The sequence below is a fragment of the Brachyhypopomus gauderio genome, chromosome 16 (assembly GCF_052324685.1).
Source record: "Brachyhypopomus gauderio isolate BG-103 chromosome 16, BGAUD_0.2, whole genome shotgun sequence".
Classification (NCBI taxonomy): Eukaryota; Metazoa; Chordata; class Actinopteri; order Gymnotiformes; family Hypopomidae; genus Brachyhypopomus; species Brachyhypopomus gauderio.
The window spans coordinates 22897482-22920302 of NC_135226.1; the positions used below are offsets into that span (position 1 = coordinate 22897482).

At 48.5% G+C, this 22821-nt stretch overlaps 1 protein-coding gene across 1 annotated transcript in view; it reads left to right on the forward strand.

Annotated features, from left to right (window-relative positions):
- The window catches only part of synrg (synergin, gamma), a 44202-nt gene that overhangs the window by 12752 nt on the left and 8629 nt on the right, over positions 1-22821 (forward strand). Inside the window, 9 exon segments of the mRNA XM_076977108.1 lie at positions 72-208; positions 1201-1316; positions 1522-1581; positions 6211-7083; positions 7086-7127; positions 16449-16991; positions 17797-17960; positions 18387-18440; positions 18588-18684. Of these exon segments, the coding sequence (XP_076833223.1) occupies positions 72-208; positions 1201-1316; positions 1522-1581; positions 6211-7083; positions 7086-7127; positions 16449-16991; positions 17797-17960; positions 18387-18440; positions 18588-18684 (2086 nt within the window).

The following is a 22821-nucleotide window of genomic DNA, read 5'->3' on the forward strand; positions in this document are numbered from 1 at the left end:
TCTTCATGGCGGCAGAGGTTTCTTTAAGGTCCTGTAGCGCTCGCCTCATGCGTTTGGTCACTGTCCTGCAGGGGACCAAGACCGTCGCCGATGACGACGACTTCCAGGACTTTCAGGAGGCCCCGAAGGCGGGCGGCAGAGACGACTCCTTCGCAGATCTCCAAGGAGACAAGGGGACATTCCCCAGCACGTCCTCCTCCCAGAGCAGGTGGGTTAGATGGACACGCCTCTCATTGTCCCCTGGGGCAGGATGGGGTTGTTTGATCCAGTGATGTGTGCAGTGTTCTTCACTGGATCCTCATGATCGTGTTTCTGATGGCGTAGTTCCTCCTGAGGTGGGACGCACCTGTAGTATCAGGTGTGTTTGTAATGGCCCGTAATCATCTGGCCGTCACACCGATTACGCCTTCACTAATGAAGCTCTTTCATCTGATCAGCTCATCCCATTTTATTACTTTCAAACTGCAGGCAGAAATGTGGTGCTGGGGGGGGGGGGGGGCTATTGGTCAAATCGGTGAGAGAGAGTGTATGTGGGGTCAGAGTGTGTGTGTGTGTGTGTGTGTGTGTGTGTCTCTGTGTGCGTGTGTGTGTGTCTGTCTCTGTGTGTGTCTGTCTCTGTGTGTGTCTGTCTCTGTGTGTGTGTCTCTGTGGTCTGTGTGTGTGTGTGTGTCTCTGTGTGGTCTGTGTGTGTGTGTGTGTGTGTGTGTGTGTTAGTTTCTTCTCTCATCTCCAGTTGCTGGGCTGGTTCTCTAATTAAAGGTGGGAACTCCTCAAAAGATGATTGGCCCAGTGACGGAGACTGGGAGACATGGGACTGGGAGACGTGAGACTGGGAGACATGGGACTGGGAGACGTGGGACTGGGAGACGTGAGACTGGGAGACATGAGACTGGGAGACGTGGGACTGGGAGACGTGGGACTGGGAGACATGGGACTGGGAGACGTGGGACTGGGAGACGTGAGACTGGGAGACATGAGACTGGGAGACATGGGACTGGGAGACGTGAGACTGGAAGACATGAGACTGGGAGACGTGAGACTGGGAGACGTGAGACTGGGAGACGTGAGACTGGGAGGTGATGAGGAGCTCATGGCCATTGTGAGCCGTTTCCACAGCGACACTCTTGATCCCGTCAACACCAGTACTGTGGAGGGCAGTGTCTTAGTGTGTGTGTGTGTGGTGTGTGTGTGTGTTTACAGTGTTCTTGCCGTGCTGACTCCAGTATCTGGCTCTTCATCCTCCTCTTCCTCTGATAAATATGCAGTTTTTAAGCACTTGACAGCAGAGCAGTCTGAACCTGCACCCCCGATGTCAGGTACACACACACACACACACACACACACACACACACACACACACACACACACACACACACACACACACCGCACGCAGACACACACACCACACCGCGCACAGCCACACACAACTGCACCGAAGCCACACACACCACACACAGCCAGGCACAATTGTACACAGCCACTTTTTCATATTTGTTGTTTCATTTGTGGTTTTTGTTCCAGATTTTGGGGACAAGTACAGTGTGTTCAGAGAGTTGGAGCAGCCTGCAGACCGAAAGCCCGGTAAGCCACACCCTGGTACACCTGTGTACGTGTGTATTACCCAGAGACACACACACCCTGGTACACCTGTGTACGTGTGTATTACCCAGAGACACACACACCCTGGTACACCTGTGTACGTGTGTATTACCCAGAGACACACACACCCTGGTACACCTGTGTACGTGTGTATTACCCAGAGACACACACACCCTGGTACACCTGCAGGCCTGATAGATTTCAGGCGCCACGCCGGAATTCCGGCGTACCGACATGTCCGCGAGAAAAAAAATTTGAGGGGGGGAAAAATCCGTCAAATCATAATGATAAACCACACGCGCGCGCATGCTATATCTGTTTTGAGGCCGAAATATGATTATGATCCTTACGAGGTTCCCAAGTTACGATTTTTCGTGGTTACTACACAACTCCCATTTACTGTATAAAGCCTCGTTTGGACCTAAGTGGTTCTGCGTCGTAAACGGAACTTGGTGTTTGGTGTGCGCGGCGTCAGGATTAGTTAAACGCAGCTATGGATAAAGGTATTGGCCAAAAGGCTAGCTTTAGGATAGGATAACTGCGTATAGTACGTTATTTACGTACAGTATGTACGTATGTTCCGATTTACACCGAAAATCGATTTACGACAGATCAACGTCGTAACCCGTAGACCACCTGTATTTCAGACATCGGAAGAGCTTCAGAGGTAGATACAAGATAAATTCAGTATTTTATCTTTACTCTGATTAAGTTAAATTTTTATCAGAAATATAAGAGTGTTTTCTTTTGAGCCGGTACAGGTGGTCAGACGATCTGGTTCATCCTGGCCGCCTTACGGCGTAAGGTGTAATACATGAACAAAAGCACAAAATGTATGTCCTAATAAACCAACACAAAATATTTATTAAATGTATTAAATTTTATATGTAAAAACTAACTATAATCATAATACTTGTAATTCATTTAAACTTTATTTGCATAATTTCTTTGAGTTTTCTGGTATCCTATAATTTACTAACAGTAATCAATAAATAATTAATCATGCCTGTTTAGGTTACAGCCTCTTTAGGTTACAGCATTTTCTTTTTTATTTATAGTTTTTTATTTCACTATAATGATTACCTGACTTATTTATTATTAATTAATTTAAAGATTAATTATTAAATATTCTAATAATTAACCCCCCCGCTCAGAAAAAGTTCAGGCTCAGGAATTTTTCCCACTATCACCCCTGCACCTGTGTACATGTGTATTACCCAGAGACACACACACCTGTGTACGTGTGTATTACCCAGAGACACACACACCTGTGTACGTGTGTATTACCCAGAGACACACACACCCTGGTACACCTGTGTACATGTGTATTACCCAGAGACACACACACCTGTGTACGTGTATTACTCAGAGACACACACACCCTGGTACACCTGTGTACATGTGTATTACCCAGAGACACACACACTCTGGTACACCTGTGTACATGTGTATTACCCAGAGACACACACACCTGTGTACGTGTGTATTACCCAGAGACACACACACCCTGGTACACCTGTGTACGTGTATTACCCAGAGACACACACACCCTGGTACACCTGTGTACGTGTGTATTACTCAGAGACACACACACCCTGGTACACCTGTGTACGTGTATTACCCAGAGACACACACACCCTGGTACACCTGTGTACATGTGTATTACCCAGAGACACACACACCTGTGTACGTGTGTATTACCCAGAGACACACACACCCTGGTACACCTGTGTACATGTGTATTACCCAGAGACACACACACCTGTGTACGTGTGTATTACCCAGAGACACACACACACCCTGGTACACCTGTGTACGTGTGTATTACTCAGAGACACACACACCCTGGTACACCTGTGTACGTGTATTACCCAGAGACACACACACCCTGGTACACCTGTGTACGTGTGTATTACTCAGAGACACACACACCTGTGTACGTGTGTATTACCCAGAGACACACACACTCTGGTACACCTGTGTACGTGTGTATTACTCAGAGACACACACACCTGTGTACGTGTGTATTACCCAGAGACACACACACTCTGGTACACCTGTGTACATGTGTATTACCCAGAGACACACACACCTGTGTACGTGTGTATTACCCAGAGACACACACACACCCTGGTACACCTGTGTACGTGTGTATTACTCAGAGACACACACACCCTGGTACACCTGTGTACGTGTATTACCCAGAGACACACACACCCTGGTACACCTGTGTACGTGTGTATTACTCAGAGACACACACACCTGTGTACGTGTGTATTACCCAGAGACACACACACCCTGGTACACCTGTGTACGTGTGTATTACTCAGAGACACACACACCTGTGTACGTGTGTATTACCCAGAGACACACACACTCTGGTACACCTGTGTACATGTGTATTACCCAGAGACACACACACCCTGGTACACCTGTGTACGTGTGTATTACTCAGAGACACACACACCTGTGTACGTGTGTATTACCCAGAGACACACACACCCTGGTACACCTGTGTACATGTGTATTACCCAGAGACACACACACCCTGGTACACCTGTGTACGTGTGTATTACAGCACAGAGCCACACACACACCCTCTCGCACTACACCGAACAGACTCCTTCATCTTGACATGTACAGTTCACCTGACATGTACGACCACCTGATTCTAGGTCTGTTCTCTTGATAATGATAGGTATTCTACTAACCCTGTTTCCTGTCATTTCCACTGTGTGATCCTGAAGTCAGGATCACCTGTAAAGAGACAGCCTACCTGTGATGGAAATGAAAGGTGTTCATGCAGGTGTATGTGTGTCCCTGTCTCACTAGAACAGAGTCCAGCAGGAGGCGCTGTGACAGCCCCCGTAAGTTGTGTGTTGCAGTGGCCTCTTTCTCTTGGGCGTGTCCCCACCCCTTTCTCCGCCCCCTGTGTGTGTGTGTGTGTGGGGGGGGGGGGGGGGGGGGGGCGAGGATGTGCTGCAGATCACCTGCCCAGTTTAAAGGCTTCACCTTTACAGGGTGGTCCAGGTGTGTTCGTCAGCACATGTGAAATACCATCGATTGTTTTTCTGGTGCCACTGAGACTACACTGAGACTACACTGAGACTACACACTGCCGTGTTTTCTCTGTTCAGACTCATGATCAACTCAGGAGACGTGTTAGTCCGTATGAGCACCACGTCCTCCAGCAGTGCAGCATTGCTGAGAAACGTTGAGTCTCTTGTTGGATCCATCAGAGACCTGAGACACTTTGAACCGTGCTGATTAAAACACTCCTGCACGATCGGAGATGGAGGACTGAGGTTGTTGCTGAAGACGGAGCTTCCTTGAGAAATGTCCGAGCTCTCAAGGACGCGCCTTGAAAGTGGATCATAATGTGTTCTTTACTCCCACTGCGTAATCACTGGAGTATGAGCAGGAGTTCATCATATGATATCAACACCAGTTTTAAATCCAGTAATCATTCAACTACACAGATAAACAAATCTCATGTCTACATGAAACTAATTGTGTATGCATGATCAACAAAATTATTGGCACAACAGAAATATCTCTTAACTGCCTGTCATACACCCAGCAGAGAAACAAAAAGCGTGAACCAGTGGCAGATGCAGCCGGCAGTTTTTGCACGGGCCAAAGTGTAATTGGGGTGGGCAAGCATGAACGAAAGTTATTGACGGGGGGTGGCGAACGTGATTTGTTGACCGGGGGGGGGGGGGGGGGGGGGGGGGGGGGGGGTTTGTTCGGGGTGGGCAGGGTTTATGGTCATTAAATGACTCGTGCGCTAGGCGCCATCCTGCAGCAATTATAGTTTATTTTCATTAATTTTCATACGGAAAACTGTATTCTGAGCTTGTGATTAGGTGGGCCCAGCTGCCAATCGGAGTGGGCCTGGCCCACCCCAGCCCCGCCCCTAGATCCGCCCCTGGCGTGAACCATATTGATTTGTGTGTGCGTGGGGTGTTGGTGAGGGTGTGTGTGTGTGTGTTGGTGGCTGGGGAGGGGGATGTGTATGTAGGGGTGTGTGTATGTGTAGGGGTGTGTGTGTAGGGGGGTGTGTGTGTGTGTAGGGAGGTGTGTGTGTGTCGGGATGTGTGTGTCGGGATGTGTATGTAGGGGTGTTTGTTGTGTGTAGGGGTGTGTGTGTGTAGGGGTGTCTGATGCTGAGAGCATCACACTGTGTGCAGTTCAGTGGGTCTAGTGCCATCAGGGTCACAGTACTGGTCCATTAGTACTACAGAACTGGTCCATTAGTACTACAGAACTGGTCCATCAGTACTACAGAACTGGTCCATCAGTACTACAGGACTGGTCCATTAGGGCTACAGGACTGGTCCATTAGTACTACAGAACTGGTCCATTAGTACTACAGAACTGGTCCATCAGTACTACAGGACTGGTCCATTAGTACTACAGGACTGGTCCATTAGTACTACAGTACTGGTCCATCAGGGCTACAGGACTGGTCCATTAGTACTACAGAACTGGTCCATCAGGGCTACAGGACTGGTCCATTTCCTTTGTAGGTGTGCTAAACGAGGACATTTGAATATTCCTGAAGCTCCTCCCCCTTCTGCTCTGATGTTGTGTCCTTGTTTCTCCTCACAGGTGACGGGTTTGCCGATTTCAAGTCTGTTGGAGCCGACGATGGTTTCACAGACTTTAAGACGGCCAGCAGCGTTTCTCCACTAGAGGCAGCAGACCAGTCCAAGGTGTTCCAGCCATCTTCCTCCTCCCACACTCTTCCTCACACACTCCCCCAGCCCAACAACCCCCTCAACATCACACATTTGGACCTCTTTGCCTCTATGACTCCACCCACCTCTGCTTCCTCCGTTGTTGAACCTAAGGCCAGCCCCGCCCCCTGCCCCGCCCCCTCCATGCCCTCCCTCATCCTTCCCCACATGGGCCACAAACCCACTGGTGCCGACGACTTCGGTGACTTCGCTCTCTTCTCCTCCTCCTCGTCTGAGGCGGGGCCCACGGGACAGAGGGGCGGAGTCCCAGCACAGGACGACTTCGCAGACTTCCTGGCGTTTGGGGGGTGTGGCGAAGCGCGGCCCGAGGGCCAGCGTGTCGACGCCCCCTCCGGGGTGCCCCGCCCTCGGCAGGCGCCCGTCGTCGACAAGTATGATGTGTTCAAGCAGCTGTCGTTGGAGGGGGGCGTGGCCTATGACGAGGGCAAGGAGGTGGGATGCGGAGGCTCCTCCTCCTCGCTCAAAAGCGACACAGACGACTTCGCGGACTTCCAGTCGTCCAAGTTCTGCACGGCGCTGGGCTCCTCCGAGAAGAACGTGGTGGACAAGCTGGCAGCCTTCAAACAGACCAAAGAGGACTCGGCCTCGGTGAAGTCGCTGGACCTCCCCTCCATCGGGGGCAGCAGCGTGGGCAAGGAGGACTCGGAGGACGCCCTGTCTGTCCAGCTGGACATGAAGCTGGCGGACGTGGGCGGTGAGTTGAAGCACGGCATGTCCGACAGTTCACTGACCTGCCTGGGCTGTCAGCCCACCAACCCCCCGCCACAGGTGAGGAACTGGTGCGCTTACTGTGGTGAGGCCCACACACACACACACACACACACACACACACACACACACACACACACACACACCAACCCCCCGCCACAGGTGAGGAACTGGTGCGCTTACTGTGGTGAGGCCCACACACACTCACACACACACACACACACACACACACACACACACGTCTGTAAACACTCTCAGGTCTATTCATGACCCTCTTCCAATCCCCTGATTTCTAGGACGGCAGAGGCACATTAATGAGTGTTGGACATTTCACACCATCTCATATCATTTCATTTTTTGTTTTGTTTCTCCTTCACAATATGAACAGTTGTAGTTACACTAATTATTGTACAGAATGATTATTTATCTCTTAATTTATGATTATCCCTTTGGATAAGTTTGAGCTGTCTGAAGCTCTTCGGTATTATAGACTGACAACATTCTCTCTAGTTTACAGGCATAAATGACTTTTACTGGGTTTCTCTTCTAATTTGGTGGGCTAAGCTTAGTGAGTGTTTGGAATAGTGTCCTGCAGTGTTTTGTAGTGTTCAGTTTGTAGACGTAACACAAGCCAGTTTCTCCTCCCTCTCCTCAGAAGAGTTACAGAGTGATTTGGTCTTTTATTAGTTTTGCACTTTGTTCACTGCTGTGATCACAGATGTTGAACAGAGACGACTGAGTTGTCAGAATAACTGAGGCAGTTAGCAGTGATGAAGTGTGTGTGCACCTGGCGTGTCCCCACAGCAGTGTGTGTGCACCTGGCGTGTCCCCACAGCAGTGTGTGTGCACCTGGCGTGTCCCTACAGCAGTGTGTGTGCACCTGGCGTGTCCCCACAGCAGTGTGTGTGGACCTGACGTGTCCCCACAGCAGTGTGTGTGGACCTGACGTGTCCCCACAGCAGTGTGTGTGGACCTGGCGTGTCCCTACAGCAGTGTGTGTGCACCTGGCGTGTCCCCACAGCAGTGTGTGTGTGCACCTGGCGTGTCCCCACAGCAGTGTGTGTGTGGACCTGACGTGTCCCCACAGCAGTGTGTGTGGACCTGACGTGTCCCCACAGCAGTGTGTGTGGACCTGACGTGTCCCCACAGCAGTGTGTGTGCACCTGGCGTGTCCCCACAGCAGTGTGTGTGCACCTGACGTGTCCCTACAGCAGTGTGTGTGCACCTGACGTGTCCCCACAGCAGTGTGTGTGGACCTGACGTGTCCCCACAGCAGTGTGTGTAGACCTGGCGTGTCCCTACAGCAGTGTGTGTGTGGACCTGACGTGTCCCCACAGCAGTGTGTGTGGACCTGGCGTGTCCCCACAGCAGTGTGTGTGTGGACCTGACTTGTCCCCACAGCAGTGTGTGTGGACCTGACGTGTCCCCACAGCAGTGTGTGTGCACCTGACGTGTCCCCACAGCAGTGTGTGTGGACCTGACGTGTCCCCACAGCAGTGTGTGTGCACCTGGCGTGTCCCCACAGCAGTGTGTGTGCACCTGGCGTGTCCCTACAGCAGTGTGTGTGGACCTGACGTGTCCCCATAGCAGTGTGTGTGGACCTGACATGTCCCCACAGCAGTGTGTGTGCACCTGGCATGTCCCCACAGCAGTGTGTGTGCACCTGGCGTGTCCCTACAGCAGTGTGTGTGCACCTGGCGTGTCCCTACAGCAGTGTGTGTGGACCTGGCCCGTGTGGGAGGTTCTGCTACAGATCTGCTAGGTCAGGTGCAGCCGTGGGCCTGGGCCGCACCTACAGGCCTGTCTAACCACAGGGGGGAGAGTTTATCTGTATTCTGATGGAGGTGCGTGTGTGCGTGTCTCTCTTCTCAGCTCAGGTGTCCATCATAAAGGTCTCGCTCTTCTAGAAGTGCTCAGTGTAGTGATCTTGCTCTGGTCTGAACTCTTCATCACATAATGCTTCACATTCACGTCTGTCACTCACCTGCACGGATATTCACCCTTTAACATGGCTTCTCTCCTCCTCTTTCTCCTCCTTTATCCTCTCTTCTCCTCCTCTCTTCTCCTCCTCTCTCCTCTCCCTCTGTCAATCAGGACTTAACTAACTTAAGTTTGTGTCATCACATGGCTGCCAGTGAGTGTATGTGTAAGGAATTGCATTAGCATGGCCACTGTATCATTAATTTTCCATCTTATCTTGCTGAGCAACACTGACAGATGATTAAAGCTCCAGCAGGCGGGCTATCGCCCCGTCAGCACGTGTAGTCCAGGAGGAGCTGGGACGTGTTGGGGGGGGGGGGGTGTGGGGGACCTGCTCACTACAATTGGCTTGTTTTGTTTGCCAGACATGAAAATAATACATAAAAATGACCTCCAGTAGAACTCAACAATTTGGACAAACTGCTGTGTGTAATTGTGTTCAGCACACTGTAGTTGTGCGTCAGTACTCCTGACCTCAAAATGATGAGTCATGGTCCATGTCCTGGAGTCATCAGACCAACAACCTTATCAGATCATTTAGATGTGGTTCATCAAAACCACCACATCTGCTACATCTAAGATGGGCAAAGATGCGCTCACACACACACACACACACACACACACACACACACACACACACACACAGTATTGATTTGCTAGAGGGCTCATACTTGGGCAATATCAGTATTGCAGAGACCAGTATTGTGATAATGATTAACAAACGATATATTGTGCAGACCTGTTCCTGACAGTGCTGCTCCCTGACAGTGGTGTTTGTCCCCGTCCTCCTGACCAGTGTCCTCACTGCAGTGTTTGTCCCCGTCCTCCTGACCAGTGTCCTCACTGCAGTGTTTGTCCCCGTCCTCCTGACCAGTGTCCTCACTGCAGTGTTGTGGAGACTGACCGGCTGCTCAGGTCAGACGTGAGTCTGCGTTGGCCATCACTGCCCAGGCAGACGTGTGAATATTTCAGCAGGTTTTGTGCTGTTGAGTTTTGCACTGTCCTCCTGGATGTGTGACGGACCTCTGAAGAGACGGACACTCTCTTCCCCGGAGCAGGTCATCCACCCGACCACTGCCCCCCCCCCAGCCAAACTGAACGGGGTTTCTCATCTCCCTCATCTCCCTCATCTTCCTCATCTCGGGTCTGTTTGCCACAGTTTGCGCTGCCTTCTCAATTTGTGAAATTGACAAGAGTTGATAGTTCTGCGTTGTCTGGCCTGCCTGTGAACATGGGCTGTTTTTATGAACAATGTGTACATGCTAAATTAATAGTGTATTTTTATTACAGGAAAATATGCTTATTTATTTTCAGTATAGACAGACTTGATCCTCTGTGTTAAGTAGTGATGTGAGTTTGCTAATGATCAGTATGCAACGTGTTTTCTTTGATATGAATGTGTCCGCCATGATGGGCAGTGTTGAACAAACAGGTGGTTAGAGGAGGAGCTTTCTGTCTCTCTCATGTGTGTTCTGCACCTGTCACTCAAACTATCGAATGCTCTAGTCCTCTTTGTTTACCTTTAAGTAGGGGTGTCACGATTCTGTAAATCCTCGATTCGATTGTATTTCCGATTTTAGGGTCACGATTCGATTCTCGATTTACAGCAGAGAGGCCTATGCCAGTTTTAGATTAGTCTATGGTCAGTCATTGGTTTGATTAATCAAATTTACAATATCTTATTTTAAAAGGTGGGTTTGATATAATTGATGCAAAGTGATACAAGTGATCTGTAATACACCACATTAGGCACTAATGGTCAAATTTTAATAATTTAATTAAGATAAATGTAACAATCTTGTTCTCAGTGGAAAACAACAAAAACAAACAAATAATAATAACAAAAATGAGGTCACAGAGGGTACCTGCTATCTAGTGGCTTTTTTTGGTAGCAGCAATGTGCACTATTAAAACAGCAATGTGCAACATAAAATAAATAATAAAAATACAGGAACAGTACAAAATAATAGAACAAATAGAGCTTTAACAAACTAAACTCTATGCTACAAAATATCTTAAAAAACAATTTCTTTAGTGTCTTCATACATGGAGGGCGTAAGATGTGAGTGACTCCGCACACCTTGTGCTAACCTGCGTGAACGGCAGAGGCGTTGGCGCGTCACGTTCTGTGCAGTGTTGTCCGAAACGATATGTGGTAGTATAGAGAAACACCCCTCAACAACAGGGGAAGGAACATTTACCTGACGAATTTTAATGTTGCTTTGTGTTTCAGATTTGAAAAGTGCTGGAATTTAGGCTTAAGTACTTGAAAATGCTTGAAATTGTAACGACTTCGTTTCACAACAAATATCTGTCTGACTGAACAGTTTTCTTGTATTACGTTAACAAATACGAGCCTCTTGTAATTTCAGGACGAAACATGAGAGAATGTGAAGACGTTAAGATTGGGCGTTTTGAAAATAAACAACCATTAAATAATAAAAAAGCGAATTATTTTGAGTATATGTATAAATATTTAACTTAATTAGGTCAAGTATAAACCAGGCTTTACTTTGCGTAGTGTGGGTGCTTGCGTAGCTTAGAGGGAGGGATCGTCGATCCTCTTTTTGACTTCGAGGCTCGAAATCGTGACATAATTTCGATCGATTTCGATTAAATATTGAAATCGTGACACCCCTACCTTTAACCCTTTGAGTACCTGGCAGTAGAAACGTTACAGTCTGCTTCCCTGCAGCTCTCAGATTCTCAAAGGATGAAGAGCACCATCCAAACTGACGCTCCGCACTCCTTTATCAGTGTTCTGTATCTCTTTCTCTTTGTTACTTTCCTCTTTTTTTTAACAACTACAGTGTGTCTTTGACCTACAAAAACATTTCAGTCTGTGTACGTGCCTTCTCAATACTGGGCTGTGCATTTGGGTTTGGGATCTGCTTGTGTTAACCTCTTCACCTCCTGGCATGCCCGTGTATCCTGACCTGCAGAACTAGAGTGAAGTGTTTGTTGGGCCTCTTGTACAGCAGCTTTTGTGATCTTTCTCTTTCTCTCTCTGCCAATGTTGTCGTAATAAATCTGAATGATGGTTCAGTGGAAGTGGCTCTACCGTCTTCATTTCTGTCCTCTCACGCCCCCTGCAGGCGTAGCTGAGCAGCGCGGCCCCCTGTACCAGCGCCTTGTCAATTTCACAAATTGTGTGAAGAGTCTCAACTCAAATTGAAAATACACCACAGACGTGTTGGCCTTTCTGTGAGATCAATATTAGCACAATAAAGTAGATCAGCAAAGAACAACAGACATCACCAGACACCCAACACACCCAACACTTACCCAACACACACACCCAACACTTACCCAACACACACACCCAACACTTACACAACACACACACCCAACACTTACACAACACATACACCCAACACTTACACAACACACATCCAACACTTACCCAACACGCACACCCAACACTTACACAACACGCACACACCCAACACTTACACAACACACACCCAACACACACACACATCCAGAACACACACACCCAAGACACACACACCCAACACTTACACAACACACACACCCAACACTTACACAACACACACACCCAACACTTACACAACACACACACCCAACACACCGAACACTTACACAACACACACACACAACACACACACACACATCCAGAACACACACACCCAGCACACCCAACACTTACCCAACACACACACACACACACATCCAGAACACACACACACACACATCCAGAACACACATACACATCCAACACACACACACACATCCAGAACACACACACACACATCCAACACACACACACACACCCAGCTCACACACACACACATATCCAGAACACACACACACACACCCAGCTCACACACACACACACACACCCAACACACACACACACACACACCCAACACACGCACACACACACCCAGCGCTCACACACACCCAACACACGCACATGCACACACACCCAGCGCTCACACACACCCAACACACCCACACACACACCCAGCTCACACACACCCAACACACGCTCACACACACCCAACAAACGCACACACACACCCAGCTCACACACACCCAGCACTCACCACTAGTGTCTTTATAGTGGGTGGAGCTGCATGTGCACCTGTAATGTGACTGGAACGGTGCTGTAGAGTTTAGTGTGTAATGTAATATTGTAGATCAGCAAAGAACAACAGACATCACCAGACACCCAACACTTACACAACACACACACCCAACACTTACACAACACACACACCCAACACTTACACAACACACACACCCAACACTTACACAACACACACATCCAACACTTACCCAACACACATCCAACACTTACCCAACACACACACCCACCACTTACCCAATACACACACCCAACACTTACCCAACACGCACACCCAACACTTACACAACACGCACACACCCAACACTTACACAACACACACCCAACACACACACACATCCAGAACACACACACCCAAGACACACACACCCAACACTTACACAACACACATCCAACACTTACCCAACACACACACCCACCACTTACCCAACACGCACACCCAACACTTACACAACACGCACACACCCAACACTTACACAACACACACCCAACACACACACACACATCCAGAACACACACACCCAACACTTACCCAACACACACACCCAACACTTACACAACACACACACCCAACACACCCAACACTTACACAACACACACACCCAACACACCGAACACTTACACAACACACACACACAACACACACACACATCCAGAACACACACACCCAACACTTACCCAACACACACACACACACATCCAGAACACACACACACACACACACACATCCAGAACACACATACACATCCAACACACACACACACATCCAGAACACACACACACACACACACACACACATCCAACACACACACACACACACACACACACACACACACACACACCCAGCTCACACACACACACACACACACACACACACACACACACACACACACACACACCCAGCTCACACACACACACACACACCCAACACACACACACACACACCCAGCTCACACACACACACACACACCCAACACACACACACACACCCAACACACGCACACACACCCAGCGCTCACACACACCCAACACACCCACATGCACACCCAGCTCACACACACCCAACACACGCTCACACACACCCAACAAACGCACACACACACCCAGCTCACACACACCCAGCACTCACCACTAGTGTCTTTATAGTGGGTGGAGCTGCATGTGCACCTGTAATGTGACTGGAACGGTGCTGTAGAGTTTAGTGTGTAATGTAATATTGTACATGTGTTGGTCAAACTTCAGTCAACTGGAGTGTTTGGAGGTGTGACATCACTCATTCCTGAAAAACGTCAGCACACGGGAAGCTGTTTTATTTACAAGTAAAGTGATTGTTAAGCATCTTAGTCTGTACATCAGAATCAGTTGTTGTGGGGTAGCAGTGGGGTAATTATGGCGAGGTAGTGGTGAGGTAGCAATGAAGTAATGGTGAGTTAATGAGGTAATGATGAAGTAGTAGTGAGGTAATGGTGAAGGAGTAGTGAGGTAATGGTGAAGTAGTAGTGAGGTAGCGGTGGGGTAATGGTGAGATAGTGAGGTAATGATGTAGTAGTGAGGTAATGATGTAGTAGTGAGGTAATGGTGAAGTAGTAGTGAGGTAATGATGAAGTAGTAGTGAGGTAATGGTGAAGTAGTAGTGAGGTAGCGGTGGGGTAATGGTGAGATAGTGAGGTAATGATGTAGTAGTGAGGTAGCGGTGATGTAGTAGTGAGGTAATGGTGAAGTAGTAGTGAGGTAGTGGTGATGTAGTAGTGAAGTAATGGTGAAGTAGTAGTGAGGTAGCGGTGATGTAGTAGTGAAGTAATGGTGAAGTAGTAGTGAGGTAGCGGTGATGTAGTAGTGAAGTAATGGTGAAGTAGTAGTGAGGTAGTGGTGGGGTAATGGAGAGATAGTGAGGTAATGATGTAGCGGTGATGTAGTAGTGAGGTAATCAGAGCCATAGTGGCTAATCGGGAGATTCGGGAGGATTCCCGATGGGCCGGCTCATGTCAATCTCTAGTTTGGGCCGATTGGGAGGGAAAAATAATTTTGGGCCGGATTTGGGCATGAAACTCCCGGGCTAAAAAAGGAGCCCACTCTGGCCCTGGAGGTAATGATGAAGTAGTAATGAGGTAATGGTGAGATAATTGTGAGGTAGCAGTGAGGTAATGGTGAGATAGCAGTGAGGTAATGATGAAGTAGTAATGAGGTAATGGTGAGATAGCAGTGAGGTAATGATGAAGTAGTAATGAGGTAATGGTGAGATAATGGTGAGGTAGCAGTCAGGTAATGGTGAGGTAGCAGTGAGGTAATGATGAAGTAGTAATGAGGTAATGGTGAGATAATTGTGAGGTAGCAGTCAGGTAATGGTGAGGTAGCAATGAGGTAATGGTGAGGTAGCAGTGAGGTAATGAAGTAGTAGTGGTGAGGTAGAAGTCAGGTAATGGTGAGGCCTGTCTATCCCAGAAAACGATTTTGAGAGCAGCTGTCCTGATTAGACCCTGAAGATCACTTGGTCAGTGTCCTGCTGGCTCTAACGCGCTCTGCTCTTACCCACCCTGGTACCCACGAGACTCCACCAGGCCCGTACACACCACAGGGCTGTCAGGGAGAGACCACTGACCTGAGTGGCAGAAGAGCCTCTTCTGATCTGAGGGCAACCAGTTCCAGCAGGTTTCTGAGCTCTTTCACACACAATCTTGCGAATGAGATGGAGGTTATAGTCTGACTCGGGTCACACAGGTAAGGTTGTTTCCGCAGTGACTAAATCACGTAGCCTAGTTTATTTCAAGATCAAACAATGGACACTGTGTTAGTAAGTTTATAAGATTACTCACCTCAGTGCACTTACATTTAAAAAACTTTGTATTCTAATATTTTTACTCTTGAATCAAGAAACACTGCAGAGATTTTTATCTGAAGGAAATATTGTCTTAAATTCTGAACAGTCATGGTCAACTTGAACAGAACATACTGAAGAAAGCTCATAAACCCCTTATATTCAACTTGGACTACAGTTGCTACATGAATCAATGCGTTTTGTTTATTCTGTGCTGATGTATACAGCTGTCTGTACGGTGCGGCTCCCACAGGATGTGGGCTGAGTCAGTGTTGCCTGCAAGCTGAGTGCTGGGATTGTTCAGGGGGGAAACGAACAGGCTGTCGGAGGCGTCTGGATGTGTTTGTAGCTTGGGCTATTGAGGCCCCTGACAGCCCTGTTAGGAGCTGACGTTTGTACCTACAGTCATACATGTGACCTGAGGGTCTCAAGTGCCTCAAGAGTTCAGATGCCTCTTCTTTGGTGTCTCCTACAGAGACGGACGACCTGAAGTTTGACCCCTTGGGCACTTCGGTGTCCAGCGGCCTGTCCGGCTACGACTGGGCACAGAAGGATGTGGGCGTGTCTGAGAGCCCTCAGCTCCCGGGAGCCCCGCCCTCCTCCGTCATGCTTCACCGCAAGGAAACGTCCTTCGGAAGCTCTGAGAATGTCACGCACACCACGGTGGCCAAGGTCACCAACTTCCCCATCGAGGACGTCTCAGGGGCCTCACCCCAGAGCGGCTTCGCCGACTTCACGGGCTTCGCCGAGCGAGCGCCCACCCAGGAGGACGAGGACGACGACTTCGGGGACTTCGCTAGCACGGTCTCTGAGAAGTCGGACTCACCGCCGGGTGCGGTAGAGACGTGCGGTGAGAGTGTCTCTGAGCTACCGGACAGCGCGGACTTCGCCGCGTTCCAGGGGGACAAACCTAAGTTCGGCAAGTCCGACTTCCTTAAGGCCAGTGCCCAGCCAAAGGTGAAGTCCAGCGAGGAGATGATCAAGAATGAGTTGGCCACGTTCGACCTCTCTGTGCAGGGTGAGTCACTGGGCACTCCTGCTGCCTTGGGGGGGATTGGGTCTGCTTCCCAACGCCATCTGCACTTCCCATGGTGATAAACTCAGCTGATTGTAGCATTCAGGCAGAATGTCAGGTTGCATTCTGCCACTGTTAGCTGTAGTGACAGTCGGACATTGATCCAGATCTAAAGGTAGTTCTCCTGCCTAACAGCAGATGGCAGTGTGGAGGCTAAGCATGCGTCCAAGGCTGAGACACACACAGGACCTCACACAGATCCCTGTCCCCTGTTTCCTACTTCAATAGTATTTATCTCACACACGCCTCACCAGCCCTCACCTCCTCCTGTGCACAACCTCATCTACTGGAACTGAAGGGCTTTTCCTGCTGCCACTGTGGGTCTTGTGGGGGGGGGGGGGCATTTGATTACCCAGAGAACACATACCCGGCTCCGAGCAGAGGGGGGGTACACCTCACCCCTAGCCCTCCGCTCTAGTGTGTGTGTGTGTGTGTGTGTGTGTATACCCACACTGCACTTTGTTGTGTGAAGTCTGATGAATAATTCATCTCTGCAGTGCTGATGTTTTGCCATTATAATCATCATTTGTGGTATTTGTTGTTTGTCCTGCATGAATTAGCAACAACAGTTTTAGAGTTTCAATTATAGCCAAACCCACATATGAAATACAGTGTAGTGAGAGGAAAGCAATAATCAACCATCATTCATATGGGGTGTGTGCGTGCGTGCGTGCGTGCGTGCGTGTGTGTGTGTGTGTGTGTGTGTGTGCGTGTGCGTGTGTGTGTGTGTGTGTGTGTGTGTGTGTAGGTTCCCATAAGCGCAGTCACAGTTTAGGTGAGAAGGAGATTGTGCGTTCGACACCCTCTCCCGCCCCTGAGCCGCTGTTCCGTGACCGCTCCAACACCTTGAGTGAGAAAACCACCCTGCCCGTCATCCGGGACAAGTACAAAGACCTGACCGGAGAAGTGGAGGTCAGACCCACTCTGAACCACACCCTTACCGCCCAGAACCACACCCTCACCGCCCAGAACCACACCCTCACCGCCCAGAACCTCACCCTCACCGCCCAGAACCACACCCTCACCGCTCAGAACCACACCCTTACCGCCCAGAACCACACCCTCTCCGCCCAGAATCACACCCTCACCGCCCAGAACCACACCTTTACCGCCCAGAACCACACCCTCACCGCCCAGAACCACACCCTCACCGCCCAGAACCACACCCTCACCGCCCAGAACCACACCCTCACCACTCTGAACCACACCCTCACCGCCCAGAACCACACACTCACCGCCCAGAACCACACCCTCTCCGCTCTGAACCACTCCCTCTGAACTGACAGATTATTATTATTATCTGAATACATTCTCTCTCTCCCCTTGTCTGTGACCCAGGAGAGTGAGCGCTATGCATATGAGTGGCAGAGATGTCTGGAGAGTGCTCTCCAGGTACTGATGCACACACTCATGAATGTGGCACTGAGCTCTGGACCCACACACCTGGTGTCTTCCTCCTCTACTGAACTCCTCTTCCTCTCCCTCCCCCCCCCTCTCTCTCCCTCCATCTCTCTCATACGACATTTCTCTCTCTCTCAGGTGATCACCACGGCCAACAACACCCTCAACAGCATCAGCAGCTCCACTGTGTGTACTGAGGTCATCCAATCAGCACAGGGCATGGAGTACCTGCTGGGTAAGCCCCGCCCCATTACCCACCCCCTTGTGCCCAAGGCAGGCCTGATTGGCTCAGAGCAGCCCAGGCTGTCCAGGACTCTCCACCCAGCCACACCCCCCAGGCTCTGTGTGCTAGTGAGAAGCCTGCAGCCTTGTTGAAGCACACAACACTGTATTTACATTTACATGTAAATGTCGAGCCAAGCTTGAGGTTCTGAGTGTTCGCTGTACGGATTGGCTTTTGATCATGGACATCATGTAGGGAGGGGCCAGTCAAATCAAATCAAATCCAATTTGAAATGTTGGGCTAAAGCCCGTCAGCTCGAAAGACTCTATAAAAGATCCGGTCTCACTATACATAAGGAAATGCACAAAACCCACATTATATATTAGAACAGACCTGGGCAAACTACGACCCGCGGGCCACATCCGGCCCGTTGTGCGTCCCTGTCCGGCCCGCGAGAGGCCAATCATAAATGAAACAAATATCTATGTCGTGCGTGCAATACAACTGTGACGCTTTTATTTTGAAAGCGCTACGTTTGTGTTAATTCCGTGTGGACGTATGTGCGTGTGTGTGAGCTGTGCGAGAAACACTGTAGGTGATCAGCGACAAGTTCAACTATAAAGTTATACTTTCATGAGAGACCAGCGCTCGACTCCGCCCACCTCGTGCGAACCTGCGCGAACGGCGGAACATTTACGTGACGAATTTTGATGTTGCTTTGAGTTCCAGGTTTGAAAAGTGCTGGAATTTAAGCTAAAGTACTTGAAAATGCTTGAAATTGTAAGTGTATTTCGATTCACAACTAATAATAGCTGACTGAACAGGGGGTTATTCCAGAAAGCGGATTCAGTGATGAAACCGGGTAAGTAATCTCAGAGTTAACGAAAACTCAGGGTTTTCCGTTCCAGAAACCGAGCTTAGATAGAACCTGAGTCAGCTGGGAAATATTGAAATGGACCTTGAAAGTGCCGTAGAAGTGCTTTAAAGCTAGGTTTAAGCCTGCTTTATACTTGACGCGGTTTGAGGGTCCATGCGGCGAAAATAACGTAATTACGGTGGCCTCGCGCGCTGTCGATTCCAACAGAGTCTGGCCGTAAATCTCTTCTCTCAGGCCACCTCCTCTCTGAGACCGATCTCATCCCTGAGACCAGGAAATGACGACTCGCAGTTACGTGATTGCATAAGAAATTAAGCATGGCAGATCACGAGATCACTTTTCTGCGTTCGCCCCCTACTACAGAAATAGTGCACTATATTGTAAATATAATGGTAAATTGTAAATAGTACAATATTTCTGTGGGAGCAATTTTGAATGCAGCGATGGGTTATATTATATTTATATCTACTTAAATTTAACTCGCTTGCAGATGGTTTTTATTTGTATACATATATATATTAAATGCTAAATTTAATTAGTTGTCGGCCGTTATCGGCGTTAACGGCCCACCACTAATTATATATATATATTTTTAGCAAACATCACATACAGTCGTATGCAAATGTGAATTGCAGGACACATTGATCATCGACACTTCGAACGCACATTGCGGCCCTGGGTTCATCCCAGGGCTACGCCTGTCTGAGGGTCGCTATTCCCATCATTCGGACTGTGCCTGTAATGGGAAAGACCGCAGTTGGACGGACGAGAGGGAGGGAGGGACAGCACACCGTGAGAGGGAGACGCTGGAGGGAGGCACGTCAGTCCAATTGGCCTGCTGTGTCAAGTAACCTTTGTTAAAAGTCGAACGCTAGACACTCACTGGAATATAACTACACCCGTTATATTCCAGTGCAATACCGCCCCACGCCAGTAGCTGGCGATCAAGATAAAACAGGACCTCCTCTCTGGGACCTCAATAAGTCCCACAGATGAGGTAAGCGCCAGAGGTGAGATTTACGGCCAGACCCTACTCGTCGATTCGCGAGGTCGTGCACCTCTTGAATTTTGTAACTTCGCACGCGTGCCGCGCCTCAACGCAATGAACAAAGTCATGTTTGCAGGGTTCATACACCTTTATAAGGTGGAATTAAAGCACTTGAACGTCACTTTCAAGGTCCATTTCAATATTTCCTAGCACGTTAAACCTAAGTTAAATTAAGTTAAATATTTATACATATACTCGAAATGATTTGTTTTTAATCACATTATTTAATGGTTGTTTATTTTCAAAACTCCCGAACTTAACGTCTTCTTGTTCTCTCATGTTTTGTCCTGGAATTACAAGAGGCTCGTATTTGTTAACGTTTTAAAGTTAAAGTGGACCCATAGTATTGTTAACCTTGTAAATCCTGTAAAGCTGCTTTGCGACAACTTGAGTTGTTAAAAGCGCTATACAAATAAACTTTGATTGATTGAAAGTACTTTAGCCTAAATTCCAGCGCTTTTCAAACATGAAACACAAAGCAACATTAAAATTGGTCAGGTAAATGTTCCTTCCCCTGTTTTTGAGGGGTGTTTCTTTATACTACCACATATCGTTTCGGACAACACTGCACAGAATGTGACGCGGCAAATATAAACGGCTCCGTCGTTCGCGGAAGTTCGCGCGAGGTGGGCGGAGCCACCGCAATTACGTCATTTTCGTTTGTGTGGCCAGGGTACCCGCGGGTCCTTAAAAAGTCTTAAAATGTCTTAAATTTAGATTTCCATATTCAAGGCCTAAAAATGTCTTAAAATGTCTGGAATTTTATGAGGGGAGGCATTAAATTATTATAAGTGTGTGTTGTTCAGTTGTTCTGGCGCGATGTGAACTTTGCCGAATCTAGCGCTAGGACCATGCAGAAAATAACCGCTCCAGGGTCCTAGTGCTAGATTTTTAGCGTTGGAGTATACGGCCTCAACAACGTCAACAATTTTCGTTCGCCAACACCCCCCCCCCCCCCCCCCCCCCCCAGCCGCTCTGCTCCCAAACTCTGGAACGCTCTTCCGCCAGACATCCGCAATATAGATTCACTCCCTCTTTTCAAAACATGACTTAAAACTCACCTGTTCAACATCGCTTACTCCCAATGACCTCTTTGTCTGTTTTTTGTTTAGGTATGTGTTGTTTTAGTACTGTATGTGCTGCATGTTTTCTAATTTCTTGTAAAGTGTCCTTGGGTGTCCTGAAAGGCGCTTGAAATAAAATGTATTATTATTATTATTATTATTATTAATTTATTTGTATAGCGCTTTTCACAACACATGTTGTCACAAAGCAGCTTTACAATCTTTACCGGATTTACAAGATTAACAATCTTATGAGTCCAAATCCCTAATGAGCAAGCCAAAGGCGACAGTGGCGAGGAAAAACTCCCTATGATGGTGGGGATTAGGAAGAGACCTTGGGAGGACCAAGACTCAAAAGGGAACCCATCCTCCATTGTGCGGCCCATTAGCACAGTCAGTGGTGCGCAGGGTGGTTCTACAGTAGTAGTTAAGGTTCTTGTTCCCCGGCCAAGTAGTCATAGTCCCTTCGGTGCTCTGATAGGAGCTAGCATCCGCACAACCTCTTGTGGCAATGGCACGTCCAACCCTGGCATCAGTACATCCACCGGCAGGTGCTTGTATCCTGGTAGGTGTGTGTATCCTGCAGGGACCCATCCCCTTCTGGTGGCCAAAACACACAAATTACACAAAATCAAATTATACAGACTAGGCCTGTCACGATAACAAAATTTTCAGAACGATATATTGTCCCAGAAATTATCGCGATTAACGATATTATATTTATACTTGACGCGGCGCGAAGGTCCGTGTGGCGAAAATGACGTAATCGCAGTGGCTCCGCCTGTGCGCGAGGGGCGTCGCGTGCTGTTGATTCGCGAGGTCGTGCACCTCTCGAATTTTGTAACTTCGTGCGCGCCGCGCCTCAGCGCAATGAACAAAGTCACATTTGCTGGGTTCATACACCTTTATAAGGTGGAATTAAAACGCTTGTACGTTGTACGTCCAGTTCAATATTTCCCAGCATGATAAACTTAAATAAGTTAAATATTTATACATAGGCCTATACTTGAAATGATTCGAAATAATTTGCTTTTAATCACATTATTTAATGGTGGTTTATTTTCAAAACGCCCAATCTTAACATCTTCACGTTTTCTCATGTTTCGTCCTGGAATTACAAGAGGCTCGTATTTGATAACGTAATACAAGAGAACTGTTCA